At 32.8% G+C, this 19,576-nt stretch overlaps 1 protein-coding gene across 1 annotated transcript in view; it reads left to right on the forward strand.

The window, feature by feature from the left end:
• The window catches only part of LOC132547884 (b(0,+)-type amino acid transporter 1-like), a 35,559-nt gene that overhangs the window by 10,692 nt on the left and 5,291 nt on the right, over nucleotides 1–19,576 (forward strand). Inside the window, exons 2-9 of the mRNA XM_060211693.1 lie at nucleotides 11,338–11,478; nucleotides 13,313–13,414; nucleotides 14,050–14,289; nucleotides 14,786–14,911; nucleotides 15,933–16,032; nucleotides 17,085–17,129; nucleotides 17,991–18,114; nucleotides 18,394–18,497. Of these exons, the coding sequence (XP_060067676.1) occupies nucleotides 11,338–11,478; nucleotides 13,313–13,414; nucleotides 14,050–14,289; nucleotides 14,786–14,911; nucleotides 15,933–16,032; nucleotides 17,085–17,129; nucleotides 17,991–18,114; nucleotides 18,394–18,497 (982 nt within the window). The remainder of the gene's footprint in view (nucleotides 1–11,337; nucleotides 11,479–13,312; nucleotides 13,415–14,049; nucleotides 14,290–14,785; nucleotides 14,912–15,932; nucleotides 16,033–17,084; nucleotides 17,130–17,990; nucleotides 18,115–18,393; nucleotides 18,498–19,576) is intronic.

Here is a 19,576-nt window from a genome sequence, read left to right on the forward strand (position 1 = left end):
TAAAATAAAATGTTATAAGATCTCTTAACTTTGGATACTATAATAATGAATTTATTATGCAAAAACAGGGTATTATTACCTGCATTCCAAAAGGGAACAAACCTATATATTTCATTAAACACTGGCGACTGATATCAATTTTAAATATTGCTTATAAAATAGCATCTGGGGTTATAGCAGGTAGGTTAAAAACTGTCTTGGGGAAATTCATGAATTACGATTAATCAGGAATTTTAGAAGGGCGCTATCTTTCTTTCTCCCCCTCCCCCCCTCTCACTCTCTCTCTCTCTCTCACTCTCTCACTCTCTCCCTCCACACACCCCCCTCTCTCTCTCTAAAAAGTGCTTAATCAACTTTATGTATGTCTTTTCTCGAATAGAGGGGACATCAACCAGTGCATTTTAAATACGCCAACCTTGCTATAAAGTACAGGTATATAAAACTTAAAAATTGAGAACAAAGAGGTGGAATATGAACCGAAAAATGCACAGACATTATTGAAAGAAAGGGGAACATTGTGAATAAAACCACGTGTTTCAGTGCATTTTAAATACGTCAACCTTGCTATAGAATACAGGTATGTAAAATTTAAAAATTGAGAACAAAGCGTGAAATATGAACCGAAAAATGCTCAGACAATATTGAAAGAAAGGGGGACATTGTAAATAAAACCACGTGTTTCGGCTGAGTCTTTACATTACATTTACATCTCAAAAATTCTCCCTTCATAAGAGTATAGCATTTCCCTGTTCTCCTTTCAGACTTCCAGTGTCATCTTTTAGCTTTATCGATGATCCGTTGAATAAATCCATTTCTGTTTTTGTTACGATATTGGAAAGCATCACAGTAATTTCCTCTATTTTTTCTCTGTCGTTTTAACAAAAGTGCTACTGCTTCTCATCCCTGGTATACCCTTAGCTCAAAAGCTATCAATGTGAATATAAACAAGTCCTGTACATGTGTACATATACGCGTAAGCGTGTCGTTAACAGTTGTCACACGATAAGGTCTTAATCCATTGTTTGTTTCACATTTTTTAATCACTTTTCCGCGCATCAATAAAAAAACTCTTGCATAATTTCGATCCAAAGTACATAAACCAAACACTGTCCAGAAATCAAGGTTGTTGAGACCTCAAAAGATAAAAAAAAACGTATTTCCCGAAGAAAAATTAAGTTGACATATCGGGTCCGTGTGACCTTGTCCTTTCAAGACCAAAAATATTGTTATAAATCGATTTCTATATTGTTTCATTTGGAAAATCAATTTCATAGTGTGTTGCTGTTTATTTATTCAAATAGAAAAGATATTTTTGCAGTTTATTCTAGATTTTAAACATTTTGAAGTGAAATGGGTTTTTTTTTATCAAAATGTAACAATTTGGTTGTGGGATAATGAAAAGACTTAACAGTCACAAACGTTGAAAATTTGTCAGTCAAATATTTTACAATGTTTTGAAAATATAGCATTCCGTGTTGACAAAGAAACGTTTAGGAATATTTTTTCTGACTTGAAAGGAGGTACTGTAGTATACCCTGCACAAATATTCCATACCAAAATAACTTTACACGAGTTTGCATTACCGCATTTTGTTGAAGTTTTTAGCCGAGTTATGTCCCCTTAAATATTATATGGGCATTGTGATAAAACGGCAAGACATGGAGTTGTCAATGTTTTCCTAAACAGCATCAAAAGAATTAATGTTTTTTTTTTGGAAACAGATGGGTCCTTGTAGTAAAATAAAATGTTATAAGATCTCTTAACTTTGGATACTATAATAATGAATTTATTATGCAAAAACAGGGTATTATTACCTGCATTCCAAAAGGGAACAAACCTATATATTTCATTAAACACTGGCGACTGATATCAATTTTAAATATTGCTTATAAAATAGCATCTGGGGTTATAGCAGGTAGGTTAAAAACTGTCTTGGGGAAATTCATGAATTACGATTAATCAGGAATTTTAGAAGGGCGCTATCTTTCTTTTCCCCCCCCCCTCTCTCTCTCTCTCTGTCTCTCTCTCTCTCACTCTCTCCCTCCACACACCCCCCCTCTCTCTCTCTAAAAAGTGCTTAATCAACTTTATGTATGTCTTTTCTCGAATAGAGGGACATCAACCAGTGCATTTTAAATACGCCAACCTTGCTATAAAGTACAGGTATATAAAACTTAAAAATTGAGAACAAAGAGGTGGAATATGAACCGAAAAATGCACAGACATTATTGAAAGAAAGGGGAACATTGTGAATAAAACCACGTGTTTCAGTGCATTTTAAATACGTCAACCTTGCTATAGAATACAGGTATGTAAAATTTAAAAATTGAGAACAAAGCGTGAAATATGAACCGAAAAATGCTCAGACAATATTGAAAGAAAGGGGGACATTGTAAATAAAACCACGTGTTTCGGCTGAGTCTTTACATTACATTTACATCTCAAAAATTCTCCCTTCATAAGAGTATAGCATTTCCCTGTTCTCCTTTCAGACTTCCAGTGTCATCTTTTAGCTTTATCGTTGATCCGTTGAATAAATCCATTTCAGTTTTTGTTACGATATTGGAAAGCATCACAGTAATTTCCTTTATTTTTTCTCTGTCGTTTTAACAAAAGTGCTACTGCTTCTCATCCCTGGTATACCCTTAGCTCAAAAGCTATCAATGTGAATATAAACAAGTCCTGTACATGTGTACATATACGCGTAAGCGTGTCGTTAACAGTTGTCACACGATAAGGTCTTAATCCATTGTTTGTTTCACATTTTTTAATCACTTTTCCGCGCATCAATAAAAAAACTCTTGCATAATTTCGATCCAAAGTACATAAACCAAACACTGTCCAGAAATCAAGGTTGTTGAGACCTCAAAAGTTAAAAAACGTATTTCCCGAAGAAAAATTAAGTTGACATATCGGGTCCGTGTGACCTTGTCCTTTCAAGACCAAAAATATTGTTATAAATCGATTTCTATATTGTTTCATTTGGAAAATCAATTTCATAGTGTGTTGCTGTTTATTTATTCAAATAGAAAAGATATTTTTGCAGTTTATTCTAGATTTTAAACATTTTGAAGTGAAATGGGTTTTTTTTTATCAAAATGTAACAATTTGGTTGTGGGATAATGAAAAGACTTAACAGTCACAAACGTTGAAAATTTGTCAGTCAAATATTTTACAATGTTTTGAAAATATAGCATTCCGTGTTGACAAAGAAATGTTTAGGAATATTTTTTCTGACTTGAAAGGAGGTACTGTAGTATACCCTGCACAAATATTCCATACCAAAATAACTTTACACGAGTTTGCATTACCGCATTTTGTTGAAGTTTTTAGCCGAGTTATGTCCCCTTAAATATTATATGGGCATTGTGATAAAACGGCAAGACATGGAGTTGTCAATGTTTTCCTAAACAGCATCAAAAGAATTAATGTTTTTTTTTTTGGAAACAGATGGGTCCTTGTAGTAAAATAAAATGTTATAAGATCTCTTAACTTTGGATACTATAATAATGAATTTATTATGCAAAAACAGGGTATTATTACCTGCATTCCAAAAGGGAACAAACCTATATATTTCATTAAACACTGGCGACTGATATCAATTTTAAATATTGCTTATAAAATAGCATCTGGGGTTATAGCAGGTAGGTTAAAAACTGTCTTGGGGAAATTCATGAATTACGATTAATCAGGAATTTTAGAAGGGCGCTATCTTTCTTTCGCCCCCTCCCCCCCCCCTCTATCTGTCTCTCTCTCTCTCTCACTCTCTCACTCTCTCCCTCCACACCCCCCCTCTCTCTCTCTAAAAAGTGCTTAATCAACTTTATGTATGTCTTTTCTCGAATAGAGGGACATCAACCAGTGCATTTTAAATACGCCAACCTTGCTATAAAGTACAGGTATATAAAACTTAAAAATTGAGAACAAAGAGGTGGAATATGAACCGAAAAATGCACAGACATTATTGAAAGAAAGGGGAACATTGTGAATAAAACCACGTGTTTCAGTGCATTTTAAATACGTCAACCTTGCTATAGAATACAGGTATGTAAAATTTAAAAATTGAGAACAAAGCGTGAAATATGAACCGAAAAATGCTCAGACAATATTGAAAGAAAGGGGGACATTGTAAATAAAACCACGTGTTTCGGCTGAGTCTTTACATTACATTTACATCTCAAAAATTCTCCCTTCATAAGAGTATAGCATTTCCCTGTTCTCCTTTCAGACTTCCAGTGTCATCTTTTAGCTTTATCGATGATCCGTTGAATAAATCCATTTCTGTTTTTGTTACGATATTGGAAAGCATCACAGTAATTTCCTCTATTTTTTCTCTGTCGTTTTAACAAAAGTGCTACTGCTTCTCATCCCTGGTATACCCTTAGCTCAAAAGCTATCAATGTGAATATAAACAAGTCCTGTACATGTGTACATATACGCGTAAGCGTGTCGTTAACAGTTGTCACACGATAAGGTCTTAATCCATTGTTTGTTTCACATTTTTTAATCACTTTTCCGCGCATCAATAAAAAAACTCTTGCATAATTTCGATCCAAAGTACATAAACCAAACACTGTCCAGAAATCAAGGTTGTTGAGACCTCAAAAGTTAAAAAACGTATTTCCCGAAGAAAAATTAAGTTGACATATCGGGTCCGTGTGACCTTGTCCTTTCAAGACCAAAAATATTGTTATAAATCGATTTCTATATTGTTTCATTTGGAAAATCAATTTCATAGTGTGTTGCTGTTTATTTATTCAAATAGAAAAGATATTTTTGCAGTTTATTCTAGATTTTAAACATTTTGAAGTGAAATGGGTTTTTTTTTATCAAAATGTAACAATTTGGTTGTGGGATAATGAAAAGACTTAACAGTCACAAACGTTGAAAATTTGTCAGTCAAATATTTTACAATGTTTTGAAAATATAGCATTCCGTGTTGACAAAGAAATGTTTAGGAATATTTTTTCTGACTTGAAAGGAGGTACTGTAGTATACCCTGCACAAATATTCCATACCAAAATAACTTTACACGAGTTTGCATTACAGCATTTTGTTGAAGTTTTTAGCCGAGTTATGTCCCCTTAAATATTATATGGGCATTGTGATAAAACGGCAAGACATGGAGTTGTCAATGTTTTCCTAAACAGCATCAAAAGAATTAATGTTTTTTTTTTGGAAACAGATGGGTCCTTGTAGTAAAATAAAATGTTATAAGATCTCTTAACTTTGGATACTATAATAATGAATTTATTATGCAAAAACAGGGTATTATTACCTGCATTCCAAAAGGGAACAAACCTATATATTTCATTAAACACTGGCGACTGATATCAATTTTAAATATTGCTTATAAAATAGCATCTGGGGATATAGCAGGTAGGTTAAAAACTGTCTTGGGGAAATTCATGAATTACGATTAATCAGGAATTTTAGAAGGGCGCTATCTTTCTTTCGCCCCCCCCCCCCCCTCTCTCTCTCTCTCTCTCTCTCTCACTCTCTCACTCTCTCCCTCCACACACACCCCTCTCTCTCTCTAAAAAGTGCTTAATCAACTTTATGTATGTCTTTTCTCGAATAGAGGGACATCAACCAGTGCATTTTAAATACGCCAACCTTGCTATAAAGTACAGGTATATAAAACTTAAAAATTGAGAACAAAGAGGTGGAATATGAACCGAAAAATGCACAGACATTATTGAAAGAAAGGGGAACATTGTGAATAAAACCACGTGTTTCAGTGCATTTTAAATACGTCAACCTTGCTATAGAATACAGGTATGTAAAATTTAAAAATTGAGAACAAAGCGTGAAATATGAACCGAAAAATGCTCAGACAATATTGAAAGAAAGGGGGACATTGTAAATAAAACCACGTGTTTCGGCTGAGTCTTTACATTACATTTACATCTCAAAAATTCTCCCTTCATAAGAGTATAGCATTTCCCTGTTCTCCTTTCAGACTTCCAGTGTCATCTTTTAGCTTTATCGATGATCCGTTGAATAAATCCATTTCTGTTTTTGTTACGATATTGGAAAGCATCACAGTAATTTCCTCTATTTTTTCTCTGTCGTTTTAACAAAAGTGCTACTGCTTCTCATCCCTGGTATACCCTTAGCTCAAAAGCTATCAATGTGAATATAAACAAGTCCTGTACATGTGTACATATACGCGTAAGCGTGTCGTTAACAGTTGTCACACGATAAGGTCTTAATCCATTGTTTGTTTCACATTTTTTAATCACTTTTCCGCGCATCAATAAAAAAACTCTTGCATAATTTCGATCCAAAGTACATAAACCAAACACTGTCCAGAAATCAAGGTTGTTGAGACCTCAAAAGTTAAAAAAAACGTATTTCCCGAAGAAAAATTAAGTTGACATATCGGGTCCGTGTGACCTTGTCCTTTCAAGACCAAAAATATTGTTATAAATCGATTTCTATATTGTTTCATTTGGAAAATCAATTTCATAGTGTGTTGCTGTTTATTTATTCAAATAGAAAAGATATTTTTGCAGTTTATTCTAGATTTTAAACATTTTGAAGTGAAATGGGTTTTTTTTTTTATCAAAATGTAACAATTTGGTTGTGGGATAATGAAAAGACTTAACAGTCACAAACGTTGAAAATTTGTCAGTCAAATATTTTACAATGTTTTGAAAATATAGCATTCCGTGTTGACAAAGAAATGTTTAGGAATATTTTTTCTGACTTGAAAGGAGGTACTGTAGTATACCCTGCACAAATATTCCATACCAAAATAACTTTACACGAGTTTGCATTACAGCATTTTGTTGAAGTTTTTAGCCGAGTTATGTCCCCTTAAATATTATATGGGCATTGTGATAAAACGGCAAGACATGGAGTTGTCAATGTTTTCCTAAACAGCATCAAAAGAATTAATGTTTTTTTTTTTGGAAACAGATGGTCCTTGTAGTACCCCCCCCCCCTCTCTCTCTCTCTCTCTCTCTCTCTCTCTCTCTCTCTCTCTCTCTCTCTCTCTCTCTCTCTCTCTCTCTCTCACTCTCTCCCTCCACACCACCCCTCTCTCTCTAAAAAGTGCTTAATCAACTTTATGTATGTCTTTTCTCGAATAGAGGGACATCAACCAGTGCATTTTAAATACGCCAACCTTGCTATAAAGTACAGGTATATAAAACTTAAAAATTGAGAACAAAGAGGTGGAATATGAACCGAAAAATGCACAGACATTATTGGAAGAAAGGGGAACATTGTGAATAAAACCACGTGTTTCAGTGCATTTTAAATACGTCAACCTTGCTATAGAATACAGGTATGTAAAATTTAAAAATTGAGAACAAAGCGTGAAATATGAACCGAAAAATGCTCAGACAATATTGAAAGAAAGGGGGACATTGTAAATAAAACAACGTGTTTCGGCTGAGTCTTTACATTACATTTACATCTCAAAAGGACAAGTTTGTATAATAAAGAATCTACACAGTTAAACAGAAACTTATACTGGAGCAGTCACTGGTTACATGTTTTGTTTGAGTTGAGAAATCATAATCACGACCTGGATTATTGTTATATACGACATGGAATCTGTAACCGACTATCAGACAAGTAAGATTTTAATTTGTTTTAGAATGTCTAATTTGTAGTAATTGAAAAGACCTATTGTTTTTGTTATGTTTCTTCTTCTTATTATTATTATTATTTTTCTTCCGAACTTTGTGGGTTCGGTAAAGACCACACCTAATATGTATTGACTATGTTATAGGTACATAATGGAAGGTGACGATGCAGATTTTTTAAGTAGGTCAAAAATCCAATATGGCCGCTATGTCGTCATAAGTTAAAAACTTTAAAACACATCGATGCAGAATGTCCTTCCGATGAATTTAGTGTTTTCAGTTCTTCTGAAACCTTAGCCATTTCCGCTGTACGCCATTTTGAAAATTTCCTTTGATCTTTTAAAAATGCCGACAAATAGGAAAAACTCGTTCTAGATCAATATTGATGGGCTATATTTTATCAAATTGTTACTGAGAAGATTTCCCCAGATGTCTTCTACCATTTAGTGACATATTCAAATTCATCGGAAAAACAAAATGGCCGCCATAACGTCATATTTGATTTTACCTAAAATGCCGTAACTCAAGATCTGTTTCAGCTAGTGACCTCAGTTTAAATCATGTTATGTAAAATAATAAGAAAACACTTTTCACAAGAAAAAATCTATGATCAAAGGTCAACTTCCGGTCTTCGGTAGGGGTCAAAGTTCAAAAGTGTTATTTTAAGTTACAAACTTTGACAAACTTCTTCTCAAGTTCTGCTAAGCCTGGAGTCTTGATATTTCATGTGTAAGATGTCTGATCAATTATCTATCAGGTTTGTTAATATAAATGACCTTGAACGACTTTCATGGTCACAGGGGTCAATTATGCCAAAAACGTTAAATGGTAATTTCTCCTTGTTAAGATGCCCAAAGCCTTCAACTTTGGACATAGATATTCTGTGGACATTTCCTGTCGAGTGATATAAGAGAAACATACCTCAAATTCAACTTCCGGTTTGCGGTAGGGGGTCAAAGTTGAAAAATGCTATTAATTGTACCAATCTTTGAAAAACTTCCTCTCAAGTTCTGGAAGGCCTAGAGGCTTGATATTTCATACACAAGAAGGATTTGTAACTGGCAACAAAGTTTGATAATATAACTGACCTTGACCCACTTTCAAGGTCACAGATGTCAATTAACTAAAAATCTTTAAATGAAAGTTTCTCAATTTCTAGAAGGCATACAATGATGAAAATTGATTATAAACCTTCTGTGCAGACTTCCTAGTGATTGTCATAAGGAAAACTTCCCTCAAAATGTCAACTTCCGGTTTCTGAAAGGGGTCAAAGTTCAAATATACAAAATAGGGTACCAGTGTTCAACAATCTTGTCAAGTTTCACAAGGTCTAGAGAACTAATATTGGGGATATATTGATCACCAGATGTTACATTATAAGGCTTGCAAATATGAATAACCTTGACCGACATTTAAGGTCACAGGGGTCAAATATGTTTGAACCTTTAAAAAGTGAATTTCTTCGTTATTATGTAGTTATATCTCCTTTAAGTTTCAAGATTCAAAGTTCATCTTTGGATATGTTGTAGAGACTTACAAACAAGGAACCTTTCTCATATATCGTTATCAGGATAAATGTCTACTTCCGGTCATCTTGTTGCCAAAGAAGTGAAAAGCCCGCCAAATTGTTAACAACAATTTCTAGTTTATTTTTTTTTTTTTGTTGTTCAACTATTCAAATCGCCCTGCGTTCGTGGTCCGTCCGTTTGTAAACAATTCTTGTTACCGCTATTTCTGGAAAAGTACTGGATGGATCTTTGTCAAATTTCATATGCAGCTTCCTCTTGGTACCTAGTTAAGCATTGTCCCATATTTAAAATGATCTGAAAACCAAAATGGCCTACAGCTCTCCATCTTCGATTTGAACAGCGAGTAATTGTTTTATGGCTATTTCTTACCTACATGATCAGTCATTCTCAAGTTTCAGATTTTCTAAATTAAGTAAACATTGATAAAAACACTGTTTAGGGTATGTATACTAAACCATGCAATGAATTGAGTTAATGGCATATGGGTTGACACATGAGAAGTAACAGAAGAATTGATTTATTAAAAATGTCAACAATTCCTAATATTTAAGTGTTGGTGTTACAAAAACATTAATGTAATAAAATAAACTTTAAAATTAAAAATTCAAAAAAAAAAAAAAAAAAAAAAAAATAGTTTTAAAAAACTTTGAACTTTTATTATACTTGGTGCGCTCTTGTACATGTGCATCATTTCATCAAAGTTTAAACCTTTGCTAATCTATAACACTCGCTGTGTGAATATTTAACAATGTAAGGAAGAACCTTGTTAACAACGACAGAACGCATCTGACTTTCATAATAGGATCCAGACGGTGCAGTACAGTCTGGAAAAAGTCCCATTTCGGTGACAATGTACGCAACATAATCATCAGCATAGCTGTACGAACGTTATTTCTCAAACGTCTACGCGAGGTTCGCTTTGATATTACAACAACGTTGTTTTTGCAAACTGTGCATTTTTTTTTAATTTAAATTGTTTTTAACTTTTAAAAAAACGTGACAAAAAATCAACACTAGTGAAAAAATACATGTTCTGATTACGAGACGATAGTTAGATACGAGTAGGTTTTAATAGACACCCACAAATTTGTGAATTACTGTCAATAACACTAGCTTGACGTGAAGGATAACATATTTTTTACTTCAAATAAAGAGTCGAAATGTTTTCAACGTATATTTAATAGATTTAACCACATCAAAGACCAGTCGTTATCGAAATCAGCGTTGTGCTATCAGGAATGATCTCCCTTTACTTAAAAAGCTATCCGCTTGACGGCCATCTTTGACAAATCAATACTTTTGAAAAACCACTCAGTGGCAGTTTTCCATTGGTAGGTTAAACCTTTACTAAATCACTCAAAGGAAGTGTTTATCGCTCGGTCAAGCCTTTACCAATCCACTCAAGGAAGTGTTTATCGCTCGGTCAAACCTTTACCAATCCAGTCAAAGGAAGCGTTTATCGCTCAGTCAAACCTTTACCAATCCATTCAAAGGAAGTGTTTATCGGTCGGTCAAACCTTTACCAATCCACTCAAAGGAAGTGTTTATCGCTCAGTCAAACCTTTACCAACCACTCTAAGACAGCGTTCACCGCTCGACCAAACCTTTACCACACCACTCAAAGGCAGCGTTCATCGTTAGACCACGCCTTTACCAATCCACTCAAAGGCAGTATAGATCGCCCGGCCGAACCTTTAACAAACTACTCAGAGGCAGTTTTCCATCGGTTTTTTGTTTTGTTTTGTTTTTTTTTTTTTTTTTTTTTTTTTTTTTTTTTTTTTTTTTTTTTTTTTTTTTTTGTTTTTTTTTTTTTTTTTTTTTTTTTTTTTTTTTTTTTTTTTTTTTTTTTTTTTTTTTTTTTTTTGTTTTTTTTTTTGTTTTTTTTTTTTTTGTTTTTTTTTGTTTGTTTGTTTTTAGTTTTGGTTTTTTTTGTTTGTTTTTTGTTTTTTTGGTGTTTTTTTTTTGTTTTTGATTTGTTTTTTTGTTTGTTTTATGTTTTTGTGTTTTTTTTATTGTTTTTTTTTTGTTTTTTTTTTGTTGTTTTTTTTTTTTTTTTTTTTTTTTTTATTTTTTTTTTTTTTTTTTTTTTTTTTTGTTTTTTTTTTTTTTTTTTTTGTTTTTTTTTTTTTTTTTTTTTTTTGTGTTTTTTTTTTTTTTTTATTGTTTTTTTTTTTTTTTTTTTTGTTTTTTTTGTGTTTTTTTTTTCACAGACGACAATGAGGAGGTAGGTCGAAGACGGAGACACCTTGGCGAAAAAAAGACTTCCTCGGAGATAAGAAGAGAGAAGGTCAAGATGAAGAAAAATATCGGCCTTATCGGTGGCATTTCATTTGTCATTGGCTCAATTATCGGTAAGACTAACTCCAGTCGATGAATCGTATTTCACATTTACCAGATAGTAATGAATTGATAAGGCAATAAAGGTATAGCTTTTGATTGTATACGTATTTAAATCAATTACTCATTCACCAATTTAATATTTACTATTTCCTCTTTTAATATATCCTATCCTGAAGGCGCTGGAATAGGCATTTTAACATTGATGGCAATAAAACAAATTTTAAACAGCATAAATGTATTGGCAAAGAAACGGAAGTATATTTGATAACATATCTAGGTTGTATACTACATGTTTAGATAAAATCTCCATCCATTTCCCAATTGAACATTTTCCATTGTCGTGGCAGGGAAATCCTACAATGCCTTTTATTACAATATTGTTATAGTACGGTCCTGTCTGACGGAACTATATCAAGCATTAATTTTGATGACCAAACTAGGATGGCTATGTGATAAAAAGGTTTCTGAATAGCTATGCAACCTGAAACTCACAAACTTAAAAACGCCATCTCAAATATCGAAAAAAAATACGTTCCGTGTATATTATGCTCATGTTCAAAACAATTGAGAGAAACGCTTCGAGTGAATTTGATTTCCTTTCCTATATCATTTTACTTAAAGTCTTAATGACATTACTAAGCTAAAACGAGAAGAGATTAATATCATACTTACTACTGCAATAGAAAACCGACAGCAATTAACTCTGTAAAAAAAGAAATAAAACAAACAAACAAAACACGGCTTTGTCTAGAAGATCTTTGATACCCATAGATTAGTTAGTATGGTTTGAAATAAAAACACGACAACAACTCTTTGTTTTTTTCTTATTTTGTTTGTTCGGTCTACTTTCGTATCTTTTTCGTGCCGCGCTTTGTGTTAGGTAATGTGATGATGTCGTGATGATAAAATTCAAAAGTGACCTTTCGTAAGAGTTTGTTCCGCACCGCTGTTTATGTTTTTATATTGTATCTTATCTTGCATGTAGTGAACAAAATATGTGTGACTCAAACGATTGACAACCCGTTCGTTTTTACAGTCTGCATTTTTAAATTATATAATTAACGATATATCAAATATAGGCCTACCTAAACTTCAACATAGACATGTTAATATTGCAGGTGAATTGTTCTGATTCACTCGTTTGAATAGCGAAAATAATAGAAAAAGAAGAAAAAAATTAAATAGGTAAACATTCAACATCGACAGCGATTCTCCAGTTGTATAGATGTAGTAATATCTATAATGATAAACAAGTGAAACAATGTATTGAAGTGCGTAAATCATTGAAGTTGTACTTGACATGCGCAGTAATGTTTGAAATAAAACGCTAGTGCCATGTGGGCCGAAACCTTTAATGGTCTTGCAGGCATGTGTTCGGTTAAATCCGGTATATCATCTAATCCATCCAACCCTGCAGACACTACACCAATCTTCTGTTCTTTAACGACCGACCTATCGTAAATATTGGAAAAATTTATGCGATACTCGAAAGACACACTTAAACCTTCTCTGTGAGTTTTATGTATTTTCATTACATAGACTGTGTTTTGATCTGGTAGGCATGTACGTAATTCAATTTCTGAAGAGGACACAATGCATGTTTCTTTTGATATATTTTTCATTAAGATATATTTCGATTCTTACATCTTTTGGTGTAGCTGGTGTTCATTTGCCTCATGTTTGTGATCAGATTGTTGTTCTGTGTTGGTGGGTTGGTTTGAAATAATTTTCTTTAAATTTGAAAATACCTATTTATTTCGTAATATATAATGTAAATTTCAGATCTACCCTTCGTCACTTATAATGACAAATTCCATATCGTGCATATTTATTTATTACATCTAGGTTCAGGAATATTCATCACCCCAAAAGATGTGTTAGTTGAAACGGGATCGGTAGGACTCTGCCTCCTTGTGTGGACATTTGCGGGAATCCTTTCCCTTCTAGGTAAGACGTTAAAACTATCCTAGATCACTGATAAAAACATACATCTTGATGTGAGATGCAGCAAGGCATAGTTTGAAATATCATTTATGATCATAAAAAAAGTTGAAATAAGGAAGTAGTTATTTTTGTACGCATACTCGATTTTTGTTTGTCATTAATTAAATTATTTATTGATTTTTTGTTTGGTTTCATTACAGAATAAACCATCACATTTTAACAAAAAATTCATTTAAGTTCAAATCAGGATTATTGAAAAACCCCAATGTTCATTTTGTAATTTAGAAATGGAAACAATCATTCATATTATGTGAGAATGTCCTGAAGTGCAAATTTTGCTGGAAGTCCTTTCTATTCCATTTTCGTTCAACAAATGAAGTATTTTTGGGATTCTTAGTAATGATAGTAATAGACTTGATAATGAAATTTTAATCATTATCAAATTTTATACATATGAGACAAGATGTCAACATAAAATGCCCTCATTAACTCAATTAAGGAATTTTATATTTGTCAGAAGTTTATAGCTAATAGCAAAGGAGAAGAGGCTAACTTGAGTTTTAACAATAAACGGAAAAAGATCAAATATACTTTAATACTTTCTCCTCTTGATTAAGAAAATAATTATGTTCCAACAGGTTCACTATGTTATTGCGAACTAGGGTGTCTTATACCGAAGTCAGGAAGTGAGTACCAATACCTGATGGCGGGATTAGGGAAATTCGTCGCTTTTCTATTTGCGTGGACACAGACTTTCGTGCTGACTCCATCAGCTGTCTCAATTTGTATCCTCACCTTTGCTGAATATATGGTTGTGTTATTTGATCATTGTGGAACGTCTAAAACACTTGTTAAACTCATAGCTGTCATAACAATGAGTAAGTTGCTTACGGAAAATAAAAGTTTCATTGAAAAGGCATAGTAAGCATGGTAATGCTGTCAAATAAATCAGGAACAGCACACAAGATTGATACAGATAAGAAAGGATTTACCTTTTATCATGTAGACCAAGCCTAACATATAGCACATACATTCAAAATGTTTTTGAAAATATAAATTGTACAGCTAAATGATCAATGCTGTTCTTTTGAAATTTAATTGTTATAATGTATTGTTATAAACAGAGAAGATCTTTTAAATGCACTTACAGTTGAAATACATGTCTCGACTTTTCTGATAATTTTGGTGTATAAAAATTGAAAATGTATTTCTTGCAAAACATTATACGTCAATCATAAGTTTAATAGATACATATTCTTTTGACTGATCTTCGTTTATTATTATCGAATAATTCCTTGCTGATATAAGCAAATATTCCTTTTTTGATGCACGTCAAGCCCTAAGCTATGCTATACATACGTATTTTGTATTTAGTATTCCTGGCCATCGTAAATTGTTGGGACACCAAACAAGCAGTATATCTTCAAGTGTTCCTCTCAGCAGTCAAGCTCATCGCTCTCAGTGTCATAATTATTGGAGGCTTTGTATGGCACGGCCGAGGTAAGTACCAATGACATAATAGATTACAAGTTAATCTTTTGTTCTAATATCATTTTTTATCATACCTGTTATTCAATTCATTTAAACAATATTTGTTCTATTTGTATAATAAAATCAACTATCCACACAGTTTACGTCATCTGTTTCAAAAACTTATATTTAATACCATATCGCTCTCGCTCAATAGATCAACCCGTGCACCTTCATAGTTATACTTCGAATGACAATAACAACAATCTATTACGTTGTATTACAAAATATACTATTCAAGCGTCTATGTGCCAGCTTGTTATATCAGTTCTGATAACGTTACTCATTATTCAGAGGTATTCGCAATCAATTTTTATAGTATTTTTTATACAGCGACCAATAAAGTTAATGTAATTTTTGTGTTTCACCGTCTCACATCCGTGAGGAGTATGTCATCTTTTACATTCAGCATCGACCTGATTTCAGTTGTCATTCATGGATAGTATGACTGCCAACTGGATCAGATAAAATTCAATGAAGCGCTGTTTTCAATTTGAAAGGTTGACTTTCATAATACCTAGGACACTCTACAATTTGTAGTACTAATTTTTTTTATCATTTAAACTCATTTAAAGGAATATGACCATAATTAGGTTTGGTTACTCTCTATTTCCTACGTTGTTGGTAGTTCATAAACCAAAAGATACTGCAGTGATGAACAAAATGATGCCGGATTGCAGCACCCGGATCTCTACTTTCTTTCCTGTCAGCTTTTGCTGTCAATTACCCATTGTGCACAGGACATTGAACCACGTAAATATAAAAACAAATAAATACTGTAGCAATGTCATTCAAAGGTAAATATTACAAAATAAATCGAGACAAAACATCACCGTAGTTGTTACGATACGATACGGAAATATTTCTGTATGTAGATATTGGTGTACTTACTAATCGTAAAATCTATGTACAATTATACATCAATATGAGCTTTTACAACATTAACATGTTATTTATTAACATTGTGGAAACCAATACTCAATTCACATAGGTATGACCGGGGCTATGCAGGAGGGTTTCTCCGGCACCACAAATTCTGTCTCTTCTGTTGCACTGGCATTCTACAACGCATTCTGGGCGTATGAAGGATGGTAGGTATAGACAAAGTCACACTGGCAGCAATATTAACAAAGAATACAAAAGAACAGTATGAGGTGGTTTAATTTATTCTTGGGCTCTACTGTACCTAATTCTGTACATACAGTTTGTGTCTTTTGTATAACCAACGAATGAAACTTTAAAAAAAAAATTGAGAGATCGGTGGCGCGGTGGTAACATACTGATAAGACGTAAAGAGATATAGGGACACTTGCCTGTGGGATATAAACTTTAGCAGGTAGTCTCACTTACCTCATTCCAGAGAGTATAATATATAGTTGATGAAGATATCAAAGAAATAATGGACTAGATGAACTACTGAGGTAGAATAAGTAAGTGTACCCAATGAGAAAATCTACCACTGCTGCATGATCTTAAGGAATGAGAACAACCATACCGGTTACTTTATATTCTTGAAGAAATTATATATGGAAATGAAAATACATGCAAGTAAAACCTATAAAAAGACAATAATTAATTACACAAAATGTTAGATATATTTATTCAAACAAGCTTTTATAGTCATTATTTATTTAATTTGACCAATGTGTACATGGCAAGTGTCATCGATAAAGCAGAAGACGCTTACTCTTCAGGAACACATGGTCGCTATACGCTATACCGGAGTCTCCATATAAATCTTTCTTTTGTTAATACTTTGCCATGTTTTCATCAAATCCGAGTTTGAATATAGATTCTGTTGGCATGTCGTTGTTGTATCTGAATACAAATAAATGAATTTTCATATACACATCGGATGTATTATTTCTCATTTTAATGGATTGCTAGATCCTTTTGTATATATTCAGGCCTATTATTGTTTAGAAAAATATGAATTAGCATATGCATATTGAGTAGATTCAGTAAGTCCTTATCAGATTTTCATTACTGAAATCGATAGTCCTTAAAATTATAAAAAAAATATTTTAAATACTAGGGCAATTGGACTATTCATATTGACGACAATGAGATTTAAAAAAAAAACAAAAAAAAAAAAAGCAGTAAATGAGCATGTTTGTACATAGTTTTTTCCATTATTGTCCAGGAATAGACTGAATTGTGTGACGGAGGAACTGAAGCATCCACATAAGTAAGCATGAACTATTTACGTCGAATGAGTGAGTATATATGGTTAGAAATAACATAAAAAAAACAAACAAAAAACAAAAAACAAAAACAAACAAAAAAAAACTACCATCACGTCAACTTTATCACAATCAAAGTAATAAATGTCACATTCTCAAATGAGAACAAGGTATACAATAACGAAATCAACCGTCAAAATGACGAGCATCAAGCACGTCCAGATTCATGTAGGATAAAAAATAGAATATGCTTCAATGAGATCACTATGACGATCGTGAAACTTTCCCATAATTTTGATCAACCTACATCTTTTTAAACCCTGTGTTACAAGTTTGTCCGTCAGTTGGCGACTTCATGGTAATGGGAGGAGGCCCTTGAATATAGAACCATTGCGATATTTAAACGCCATATGTTGCTGATACAGGAACGTTGCTTCCCAGAAAAGGAAAGTTAACAATAGAGAAACTGAAATCATTAATTTAACATACATTTTATTAGAAAGCTGGCCATGTTTGTTTCGTCGAAGAAAAAAGATCGAGATGAGCGGCGGATGATAAAGAGTCTGTCTTGTCTGTTCTGGTGGATATTTATTTAGACGTTGTTAATAACTTTCTTCTCATTTAAAGACAAGACGTCATCATATCTGATTGTGTTGCAAGGTCTTTCTGACATATATTGATAAACTCTTCGATAAATCCAGTAAATGAAAATAAGTCAGTCAGAAGAGGAGCACACTTAATATCCATACCAATAGTCTGTAGGAAGATATTATCATCAAACATATTGTTTAATGTACATATTGTAAGAATCAATAGTGTCAACATAGTTTTTTTTTTTCATTTTTCCTTTTAACATTTGCTTTTAGAAACCTTCCGCGGGCAAATATTTTTGGGGTGACACTCACAATTGTAGTATACCTGCTCGCTAACGTCTCGTACCTCACTGTACTCGGAACGGATGGACTTCAGCAGTCAAGAGCCGTAGCATTCGTAAGTTGAGATATTAGAAAAAGACTATCATATGACAATATTGGAAACGTTAAAATTGCAAATTTCACAGATGTCCAGCTGTATTTCTGTTTTCAAGCGAACAGTATGAAGGTGGTTATTTTCGAATAAATAAATACACAGAAAAAACAAAATCAACACAGAAAACAACAATCTATTTCATGAATTAGAAGTAAAAAAACACATCCATTTTGTTTAAATCTTTAAGTCAAACCAAAACGATAATGATAACTACAGTACCTGTTTGATGAACTTTGGTAGACATGGGGTGAGATAGTTCTCGGACCTGCCGGGATACTAATGCCGGTTGCTGTGTTGTTTTCAACAATCGGAGCAGCAAATGCGACCTTGTTTGGTGGATCAAGGTAAACTATTTACATTGTACTTTAATTACGTACAAAACGCACAGTTATTGCATTATATGCTATTAACCAACATTGAATATATATTATACTTTTATGTAATGTAATAGAAGTTCATGATTTACGCAACAAAATATATTAACTCCAGTAACAGAATTTATTCATTTAATGTACCTGAGATTTAACTACCCAGGTGAACGTATGGCAAACTGATTGCAAGACAAACATGCAAAGAACCATAGCGATGAAGAAATATTCCTGTAATTTCTCCCATAACGTCAAAATGAGGAAATATCATCATATTTTTATCTTATCCTCCTCATCCTCTTCTCCTCTCTTTTCAAATTAATTTTCTACTTGCGAAAGATCAACACTGAATGTCACAACCAGCAGGGCCATCAATCATATCAAGTTACTGTATATTACATATTAACTGTGAACACCGTTCAATATATACACTTTAGTTCCTCCACAATGAAGATAACAATAATTAGAGAACATCAAATACATTCAACATAAATACATTGTTATACATATTAAGTCGCAATATTTACAATTTTGTTATACATATTAAGTCGCAATATTTATAATATTGTTATACATATTAAATCGCAATATTTGCAATATTGTTATACATATTAAATTACAATGATAAGGTAGATGTTTAGGCTGACAACGTCGAACCTTTTTGATTAATCAAATGTTTTTAATATGTCATCTGTAATATGACGTTATCACTCGAAAGATTATCCTGACTGACTTGGTGCGGAACTCTTCCAAGTCGGAGTTACATAAGTCATAAGATAAGCTTCCTCCAATCAGAACATGAAATAATCGACTTGCCTCTAAGGCGTGCAAATATACATTAAACAAAATATCACTAATATTGATAATTTCGCACCATCATTTGTCTCTTAATTTTTCAGTTGAACTACAATGTAATACTATATGAATGGCAAAGTCATTATACAACTGACCATATTTATGACCTAATTCATTATGATCTAACCATCGCATGGTCACAACTAATTTCATAAGATAATGAACAGCCTCCCTGTTTTCCGGGAACTTTACACATAATT

This window comes from Ylistrum balloti, unplaced genomic scaffold, assembly GCF_031769215.1.
Source record: "Ylistrum balloti isolate Yb309-2 unplaced genomic scaffold, AGI_CSIRO_Ybal_v1 Utg369614, whole genome shotgun sequence".
Lineage (NCBI taxonomy): Eukaryota > Metazoa > Mollusca > Bivalvia > Pectinida > Pectinidae > Ylistrum > Ylistrum balloti.